This window comes from Solanum tuberosum, unplaced genomic scaffold (assembly GCF_000226075.1).
Source record: "Solanum tuberosum cultivar DM 1-3 516 R44 unplaced genomic scaffold, SolTub_3.0 scf00675, whole genome shotgun sequence".
In the NCBI taxonomy this organism is placed as follows: domain Eukaryota; kingdom Viridiplantae; phylum Streptophyta; class Magnoliopsida; order Solanales; family Solanaceae; genus Solanum; species Solanum tuberosum.
The window spans coordinates 91,783-102,188 of NW_006239600.1; the positions used below are offsets into that span (position 1 = coordinate 91,783).

Below are 10,406 nucleotides of genomic sequence, written 5' to 3' on the forward strand. Positions count from 1 at the left end.
GGGGGTGGGGGGGGGGGGGTAAAAGTTGTTTGGCTGTACCATTTAGATGTATTAACCATAATGACAGTGTCAAACACAAATACATGTAGGGGCTATCAATTTGCACAACCAGCTGGATTTCTTATTTCCTGTCCAACATGTCGGAAGTTGTTGTGTTATATGATTGTTATGCAAGAGTGAATTTCCTTATTTCTAACTTAGTTATCCCATTACCTAGTTGTTATTTAGACATCCATTAAGTTTTAGCAGTAACATCTGAAAAACATTCAAACCTTCTCTCCATTATGATCAAGGGATCTTAATAATGTCTCTTTTTTATTCTTCATTATAAAAAAGAATCAAATTCTTTGCTTTGTTATTTTGTGTATTACAGTCAAACTTGGGGTTGGAGGCTTTAGCATGGGCGCAGCAACCTCCCTTTACTCTGCCACTTGCTTCGTCCGTGGGAAGTATGAGAATGGCAACTCGTACCCTGTCAATCTGAGTGCAGCTGTTGGATTAAGTGGCTGGCTTCCCTGTGCAAAGTTTGACTTCTAGCAATCTTGTCTGTAATCTCTTCAGAGACATTTATGATGTTTTTGTGTTGACTGCTACTATTCTGGCAGGACTCTCACTAGCAAATTAGAAGGGGTAGAGGGGGCTGTAAACCGTGCTACATCATTGCCCATTCTTCTTTGTCATGGCAAAGGTACTAAAATGCTTCATTTTCTCTTCTTTTTTTTTTTGATCAGGGATGCTTCATTTTCTCTTCTACTTGCCTTTTCTCAAAAAAAGAAGAAGAGTAAAATACTTCATTTTTCTGCCTAGTCAGTTTGAACATGTCCCTAAGTTTCCCTACTTTTTAAGTTGTCACTCACCCTACCTTAGGGGGGGGGGGTTGGCTGCTTTATATTTGTTAGTGAAGTTCCTTGCCTCGCATCTGTCACATACTCACATTCATGATAAGTACTGTTCATTGCCTGATCTATGCATAAATTTGAAGAATTTTCTTGTCATTTCTCTTTAATGATCTAAAAACATCTCTATATTGTCCAACAAAACACAATCTGTCAAATTCTTTTGTTTCGCGGCACCTTTGTTGATCAATTATCCCAGTTGTTCTCATTGGAAGAAGGCTGTAATTGCTCATTAGTGCAAAGCTACATGAGATGATTGGGGAATCGAGAACAAATGTTGGGCCTCTAGAGCCCACCATATTCACGAGATGAGTGTTTTAAAAAAGACAGTACTAAGATGGATGTGCGTTTGTACAAAATTAAACATAATCAAATGGGGTAAAGCGTTCTAGTAGCACATTAGAGGATGAAATAAGAGAAGATTACTTGAAATGATTTGGCATATTTTACTAGATCTCCACAAATTCACTAATATGTGTATGCGACAATATGATTATTAAGGTACTAACTACTAATAGGGATGATAGCATAAAATCACATGGAGGGAAATTTCTAGAAGTCCTACAATCTGTAAGAATGCAATTTATAGTTAATTACAGAAAACGATGAAATCAAGGAAGCCATATAAGTGATACAACTGCTTAGCATTTAATAAGCTTAGTTGTAACACTTACACATTTGGTTTAGCCATTCAAGGTTAGGATAGGTTTGAGATATATGAAACAGTGTTCAAAATGAAATATGAGATAGATAACCCTTAATTTTGTCTTGACAATATGTTGTTTATCAGTATTGGTATGAAAGAGTTTTGAATAGAGTGGAATGGTGGATATAGAGGATTCATATAGCTGATCATCGGTGCCAAATATGAAGAGGAAGACAGTTGAATGACAAAGGTGGTGACTAATCCATATTGGGTCAGTTTATGGAGATCTATAAGAGACATGTGGGATGAGGTGAAGAACAACTACTCAAAGAAAAAAGTGATGAATGGAAGAAAGACCAAGTTTTGGAAGGATGAATGGCATGAAAAAGGCAACTTGGAAGCTTTATTTCCAGATATTTTCAATCTAGCTTTGTTCCAACAAAGATCCATAGCAGAGCTATGGACGCCACAGGGGTGGAACTTTGCCTTTAGGAGGCAGCTAAATGACTGGGAAATTATGAGAGTTGCTGAATTCCTTAACACAGTGGACACCTTTAATGGGCTTCATACTGGGGAGGATAAATTATGGTGTAGTGGTAACAACAAAGGGGTATTCAAAGTTAACAAAGCTTACAAGATGATGGACCAACCTAGTAATCATAATCTAAATCGGCCATGGAAGCAAATTTGGAAAAATAGGATACCTCACAAAATATCCTGTTTCATCTGGTTATTGGCCAAAGAAGCAACTTTGACTCAGGACAATGTGATGAAGAAAGGGATAACCTTATGCTCAAGATGTTTTCTTTCTAAGGAAACATATGAGACGGTGAACCATTTGTTTCTACACTGCACTTACACCCTTAAGCTATGGAGCCATGCCCAGGAAAGTCTCAGAGGCTCTGAAAAGCTGGGAGGGAGCAGGAGTACATGCTAAAAACAGAGATAGATGGAGAATTATCCCTGCTGCTATATGATGGTCAACCTGGAAAGCGAGGAATTCTAGGTGTTTTGAGAGCATAGAGAATAGTGTGCAGAAGGTTAAACTAAACTGCATTATGTTGTTATGTTTTTGGTGTAACCAGGTATACTCAAATGAAACTGTCTCTATTGTTGATGTTCTAGACTCAATTTAGGTTCAGGGCAGTGAAATTTGCAATACATATGTATATAAGGTTTCAGTACAACCCATGTACTGGTTGTGATATAATACCAAGTTACTAAGTTCAAAAAAAAAGAAAGTAATATCTTTGATGATTGATATTTCTGATTCGGGACAAGATGGGAGTGGGCATCGTGGTGGACAAGATGCGAGAAGGGAGGTTGAGATGGTTCGGACATGTGTAGGGAGATGTGCCAATATCCCAATGAGGAGGTGTGAGAGGTTGGCCGTGGTCGGCCTGAGGAGAGGGATAGGTAGGCCGAAGAAGTCTTGGGAAGGAAGTGATTAGGCTGGACATGACGCTGCTTCAGCTTACAGGACATGACCCTTGATAGGAGGGTGTGGAGGTCGAGTATCAGGTAGGAAGGATAGTAGGTTGCCAAGCATATTAATATCATTTATTACACACCAGGGGTATTAGTATCATTTTTTTGTTTCCTTATTCTTAGGTTTCGAGTACTACTTGGTTGTTTCTTTCACTTTGTTTATCTTATTATCTTCCTGCTGTTAAGGCTTGTTATTACTGCTTCCTTTTCCTATCTCCTTGAGGTGAGGGTCTATCGCAAACAACCTCCCTGCCCTCACAAGGTAGGGGTACACACTACCCTCACCAGACCCCACTGTGGGTATATTGTTTTTGATTGATACTTCTGATCCTTATATATAAGGAGAGACCTACAATTTAGAAAGGAAAACAACGACCTTAAGAAATTGATAGAAGGGAAATATAGAAGAATCTAAAAATTGCTTTTACTCTAGTCCTCTAGAAATTAAGTGTCTATTTGTGCATACCCAAAGTTGGAGGGCATAAATGTGAAATGAGGACAAGTTAAAGGGCTTATTTATGTATTATGCCTATATAATATCTATAGGTTTTTCTTTGTTATTCCCTTAATAGACACAAACACAAGCACTCTCTCTCTTCCTTTTGGACTTGCAAAAAAAAAAAAAGGCACTCTTTCAACTGATGAAACGAAGTTTTTCCTTCTTGCTATAACCATTTCCCAAGGATAGTATTTTCTTTCCAGCTCTCATCTTTTCCTTTCCAATAATATTTATGAATAGAGGTGTATTTATCAGAATTTGCATTTCTTATTTCAAATGTTTTAACGTGCAAAATAATTTTATTTTCTTTTTTCCTTTTTATTATAGACCAGGGAGGAGTGGGGGGTGGGAGTTCTATCACATGATAATCTTGCTGCTGTGCCTTTTATAGCAAGACAGTTTTTGCAAAGAGTTGTATTGGTGCTAGATCTTGATCTAATAGTCTTACCTGATATATTTATGTTTGATTGACTCAGGAGATGATGTTGTTCCATATAACTATGGTGAAAAGTCTTCTCAGAAGTTACGTTCATGCGGATTTCAAGATGTGGCATTCAAATCCTACACCTCGTATGTATTTCTACCTGTTCTGATATTACTCCGTCCTTGATACTAGAAATATCACTGACTCTTTGACTTGTGTTTGACAGACTTGGCCACTATACAATCCCAGAGGAGATGGATGAAGTTTGTGGTTGGCTAACTTCAAAGTTGGGGCTTGAGGGAAAATCATAAGTTGTACTTCTGTTGGGCAACTTTCATTGCACAAATATGGAGAATCAGCATTAACACAAATATGTTAATGTGTTGAAGCAGCACTGAAAATTTGCAGAAACGCTGACTGACTGATTCACCTTCTAATATTTTGCGTCTTTACATTGTTCAGCGGTCATTTTAGGCCTACTGCTGTATTATTTAATCACGACGATAACGATGTTTTGGGTGTTTATTCTTAATACCATTTGATGAGAGATAAAATTATGTCCATTGACATGATTTACTTTGGCAATTTAGTAGTATATGGAAGCCAGAAAACTCCCTCTTGCTTTGATTGAATAGCATGCAGTTATATTTTCCAAGAGACAAGTTACAGCCACAAGAAACCAACAACAACAACATTCCCAATGACATCCTACAAGTGAGAGGACTTGGGAGGATAAAGCGTATACAAATTTTATCCTTATTTCTACCGTAGAGAGGTTGTTTCCAAAGGATTCTCGTCTCAAGTGCAGGAAACTATAAGAATAAGACATAGGCACCACCAAATCTAAATCCATTGAAAAGCAAGACAACCACTCTATTGTTATAGCAATAAGGCTAACACTACGATAAGCACCACCAAATCTAAATCCATCGAAAAGCAAGATAACACTCCACAATTACTAACTTTCTATTCAAACTGTAACTAATTAAGAGATCATTTCCTCTATGAGTATCTGGTGTAGTATTAAATAAATGTATGGTATCTCATTTTCACAAATACTGGCCTGTTTTCATCTTCCAAACTCAGAATGTTTACATGGATATTTGTGACCTCTAACAAAGGCATATAGCTCAATAGATCACAATTCTGTCACTTTGAACTAATACATATTGCACACTAAAGGAAACCTTAATAACCAAAAGCAAAAAAGGTTTTAAAATCAATGAACTAGTAATACATATAGCAAGCAAATGGAGAATTTGAGCAGTGGCCCTATGGGATAAGTCGATAGCCTTTAATAAACCAATAATACATATTGAATCTCCTGCAGGTAGCATGTTTTCACCTTTGGGTCTCTCTTATGAAAGCCACTTCACGACTTCCGATTGGAGATGACAACAAGTGCTTATCTTGATCTCCGTCTTCACTTTCAGTTGGTTCATGGGGCGTTGTAGATGTCATTGATCCACTTCCATCTTCTTCTGGATAAAAGAAAGAGTTGTTATTGAGTGAGTGAACATGTATAAGAAAACTAATATATTCAAAGCAGTGATTCAAAAAGTGAAAAGCAGAAGAAAACAACAAAATCCATGGGACTTGAAGTGAAGGTCACAATTCACATTTCACGCCATAAAACAACAACATACCCAACGTAATCCCACAAGTGGGGTCTAGGGAGGGGAAGATGTATGCAGACCTTACTCCTACCTTTGTGGGGGTAGAGAGGCTATTTCCAATAGACTCTCAGCTCAAAAGAGAAGTTAATCATAGTAGAGTTGGAAGAAGAAAAAATGACAGAAAAATATCCAGATACGAAGCACATGAAATAACAGATAGTAAAACACATTGAAGAATAAAAAACTACATGATTACTAAATACTACTAATAAGGAGGAGATTTGGCAAGCACCCTGCCTCTCCCACCTAAAGTGCGACAACACTCAACTACTTAACTTCTACCCTAATCCTTCATGACATAAAACAGACCGAACATATATGAATTTCGTACTAGAATGATCAAATTGCAATTAGAATAACTATTTGCAATGTCCAATATGCAGTAATACCGATACTAATGAAACCCCTGAAAGATGAGATTGAATGAACTGGCCACCTCTTGTTGGGATCACTTTGCATGTCATTGTTTGAAGCGCACACTTTTACAAAGCCCGTGGCTTCATCCATAAAGTGATATCCCTTTGATTCGCTCGCTTCATTGTTTTAAGTAACAAAGCGATGGCTTTTAATAATACCGATTCACAGAATAGCTATTGCATTTCTATTTATCATTACAAGGATATGGATCATGTTACCTGTACAATGATGGTACTCAGGAAGCTGTTTAACAGTTGTCGCTTGGAGGCTCTCAGGAAGAAGACAACTGCAGAAAGCACCTGAAATTAAAAATAACCAACACCTTTTAAGACACGTGTCATTGACTCGCCATATATGGTAATTGCATTGAGAGGTTATCCAAATATGAAAGGGACATCGAAGACCGGGGTGGGGGGGGATTGAACCCCCCTTATTCAAAAATTATACTATGTAAATAGATAAAAATGATTTTTTTACAAATAAATAAGTTGTTGAATCCCCTTGGTGTAAGATTTTTCTTTTGAATCCCCTTATTTGAATTCCTGGCTCCGCCGCTGTGAAGACTTAAGGTAATGTGTAAATTTTGTTGCCAACGAACCATCTTTGTTTAATAAAAAAAGACTTAACACCACTAGCGAAGATCAGTAAGAAACCTCACATCCATTAAGTAGAGAGACTATTTATCTTTATGAAGAACCAAACAAAAGGATAATGAAATTGCATTTTATTCCCCCTTTATTTACATGGTTTGTAGATATCATGCTCACAAGAATTGGACGAGTTTAACTCCATCAAATTGCATATATAACTTGATGAGATCATTAGCATGTATGTCAAGCACTTCAATCTCACAAAAGTCAATTAGAGCAGACAACAACATTAAGACAAGATTTTCAGATGCACCAAAATAAAGCGGCTTAGTATTGTGCCTCTACAAATCTCAGAATTAGTAAATTGCCACACACCCTCAGATGCCTAAGGTAGATCATATACCTGAATGCTCACTGCAGTTTTATGCCAGTATATCACAAAGAAACAATAAATGTGGACAAAAAGAAGTGAAAACTAGAGGAAAATGAATTTATAACAACATACCCAGTATAATCCCACTAGGTGGAGCCTGGGGAGGGTAGAGTGTGAGCAAACCTTACCCCTACTTGTGGTGGTAGAGAGGTTGTTTCTGAAAGACCCTCGGCTCCCCTCGGCTCAAGTAACTCATAACAACATACAAACGCAAAGCAGACATAACAAATAGAGTAATAAAGAAATCATTACATAGAATGAATTTAGTGCACCAAATATACATACCAACCCTGGCAAGCCGATTCACCCATCCAGGAATCCCTTTCCCTGTTAATCTCTGTGCTATGTCATCTGTGAAATGGTTACAGTTCTTGGAAATGAGGTGATAGGTATCCCCGTGATACTCAGAAGCTACATCCTCAAGAAATGCATGAAATTCAGAGGGAGGCATCTTAATACGACCCAATGGAACTGAACATCTGTAGATGAAACCAGGGCAGCTCTTAGGTTCCACTTCAAACACGCCACTTATGGGAAAGTCATGCGCTCCATATCCATATTCCATACCATGGACTGGAAGTTTTTTTCCATTGGCATATGCAGAAAGCAAAAACAAATTCAAACTCCAATCAACAAGAGGTAATTTAATATGCTATATTGAAGAGCTTTATATGAATGTATTCAGCATATGTTAGTTCTAAATTGCATACTCCACATACAAAAGAACCAAAAGAGTTTATCCAAAGTGAAAATTTTCTTCTTTTTTCTTGAAAAGAACATAGCCAGTTAAAGAATTAAGTTCTTTAGATGACAAATAAGTGTACAAATTTTCCTCAAGTAATTTGACCAGTTTGAGATTCATCTTATCATACTAGACACCACTATGGGGTTTTATGTACTTTCTTGATGCAAAATTACAATGTAAAATTCTTATGTTTCTTATTTGAACTTTTATGGCTCCAAATTTTGAAGGTGATGATTTAACCTCCAATCATGAAACAACCCATCCTAAGATAATGTAAAAGCTCAAAGATGTCACTGGCATCCCACACACAAAGAATCCACGTTAACAGGGTCTAGGGAAGGGCCACGCATTAAGGGGTGTGATGTAGACAGTCTATCCTAATACAAGTATTAGTGGCTGCTTCCACGACTCGAACTTGTGACCCATAGATCAGACAGAGACAACTTTACTTCCAAGGCTCCCCTTCTCACGGTGCAGTAAACGTGGATGCCACTACCGTGGAGAAAGAGCACCACTCTTTGGCATTTCGTGGATGAAATGCTATAGTAACACTTAAGGAGGACAAAAGTCCATGGGAATCAGTGTGGAGAGAGAGAGAAATGAGGTGCTGGAGGAGGAAGGGCTCAATGCAGAAAAGAAGTATATGGTTCCTCTCTCTAACTAAACTAACAGTTTGTGTTGCGAAAAGTGTCTGGGGTAAGGAGCAGCAGGGGGAGAGAGAGAGAAAGAAGGTTGTAGAATTCTTATCTTCCTGAGACAACTGAAACTTCAGGTCTCACTACCTCTTAATAGTTCCATCAATACTTGTATGAAAATGCCACTTTCAAGATATAGGAAGCTCATAGATATCTAACATATAATTTAGGAGACCAGATCAGTAATCCCTGAACACAACGACTACAAATTTTAGCGGTTGACATACTATACTATTCCAAGTATTAAGCTGAATATAAAACTTCCATAAAGAAATGGCTTATCTTGAATACTCCAGACTGTATGAGCAAAATAAGTTGCATCTACTGTCTTGCAACTCTGGTCATAGTTTTTTCTTATCAGGATCTCTTGGGTAATAATTATTAGGAAGTTTATGTATAACAACATTAATATAACAGGTGAATCTAGGAAATGCTAGTTGGGGTAGAGAAGTGCCATATTTCCATCGGGTTTGGCAGTTCTCGACATTTTCGATGTCTCAAGAATCTGGGAAGGGGGAGGCAATGGTATAAGATATCGACACATGATATTAGCAGAACTTTTTGTCCTGTAACAGTAATGCTTGTACAAGCATGACCCTCGGAAGTTTAACAATTCAGAAAATTGTAGGGAAGAATGAAATGAGAGGCGTACAAGTAAAACAGACGAGATCCATTACATGGACTGGTAAACAGTTGTTTACCTTTGAACATTCCATGAGCTCCTCAGTTAGCAAGCAACTAATATAAATAAGCTATTTATTTTACTCTCACCTATTCATTGACAAGGACAAATAAAATTCCAGCATCCACTTACGTATGACCATTGCAAAATTTATGGCTTCATGCGTACCCACTAAGTTGATAATCACTCAATACTACGCTTATTACAGGACTCCCACTTATCTCTTATATATGTGCAAATCTACAAGCCCTTCTGTCTTGGCCCAACAACAAAGAAAGTAGTACTCCCTCCGTTTCAATTTGTTTGTCCGGTTTAGACTTAACGAATTTTAAGAAAGTAAAGAAGACTTTTGAAACTTGTGATTTTAAACTAAATAGTAAAGATATGTTGAACTGTACCCAAATTTACTTTAATCTTGCAGTATTAAACATATCATGTGGAAGTTGAAATTAAAGGAGTTGTCAAAATAGGAAAGAGGCATTCTTTTTTAAACGGACTAAAAAGGAAAGTAAGACAAACAAATTGAAACGGAAGGAGTATCAAAGATCTCACATCTCTGATATGAGCTAAACACCCCATCATCAACTTGATATTAGAAAGATCAACAGTGTTACTTAATCAGAATCATTTTCAAATAAATATTTTTGGTAACGGAAGTCAGCCTTCTTCATTTCTCTTTTTCTCACCTTAGGGGCTTAAAGGTTTTGCACCCAAGATCCATTGAGATTTTCATTGTGCCAATAAGAAAAACTCCTCCTTAAACAGAGATGGATCGAGCAAGTTTTAAGCCGGTGGGTGCAAAGTTCCCATTGCACCTACAACTTCAGTGACAATTGATTCAGACTTAAATCCACCCATGACCTTAACACTGGATAACAAAAGCTTCCATATTTTTTTCACTACCCTTCACGTTCGCACAAGGTAAACCCCACTCAAGTGTAATAGCTCACAAACCCCACAGAAGAGGTAAACCGCGCCAAGGAAGCATGCAGGGGGTTTAGAACTCGAGACCCCCCATTACCACAAGGAAACAAACAAGATCAAGAAAACTTACAAACACCACCTACTTAGCATTTTCATCTAATAACTCAAAACTCAAGATCAAACAAACAGAAAGATCTTGCTAATAATCCAAAAACTCCCTTACTCCTTAACAACCAACCCCACAACAAATTCTTCTTTTTTTCAGGATATGGTAAAGCCTTACCCCAACCC

At 37.5% G+C, this 10,406-nt stretch overlaps 2 protein-coding genes across 3 annotated transcripts in view; one reads left to right on the forward strand and one right to left on the reverse strand.

Moving 5' to 3' along the window:
* Window positions 1–4,534, forward strand: part of LOC102582628 (acyl-protein thioesterase 2) — a 12,238-nt gene extending 7,704 nt beyond the window's left edge. For both annotated transcript variants that reach the window (XM_006366802.2, XM_015305099.1), the window contains exons 7-10: window positions 374–524; window positions 606–688; window positions 4,006–4,099; window positions 4,180–4,534. In XM_006366802.2, coding sequence (XP_006366864.1) covers window positions 374–524; window positions 606–688; window positions 4,006–4,099; window positions 4,180–4,264 — 413 coding nt within the window. In that variant the 3' untranslated portion in view covers window positions 4,265–4,534. The remainder of the gene's footprint in view (window positions 1–373; window positions 525–605; window positions 689–4,005; window positions 4,100–4,179) is intronic.
* A 397-nt stretch (window positions 4,535–4,931) lies between these two features.
* LOC102582965 (deSI-like protein At4g17486) overlaps window positions 4,932–10,406 on the reverse strand; it is a 7,247-nt gene continuing 1,772 nt past the window's right edge. The window contains exons 2-4 of the mRNA XM_006366803.2: window positions 7,355–7,642; window positions 6,265–6,345; window positions 4,932–5,434 (exon numbers count right to left, since the gene is read on the reverse strand). Coding sequence (XP_006366865.1) covers window positions 5,295–5,434; window positions 6,265–6,345; window positions 7,355–7,642 — 509 coding nt within the window. The 3' untranslated portion in view covers window positions 4,932–5,294. The remainder of the gene's footprint in view (window positions 5,435–6,264; window positions 6,346–7,354; window positions 7,643–10,406) is intronic.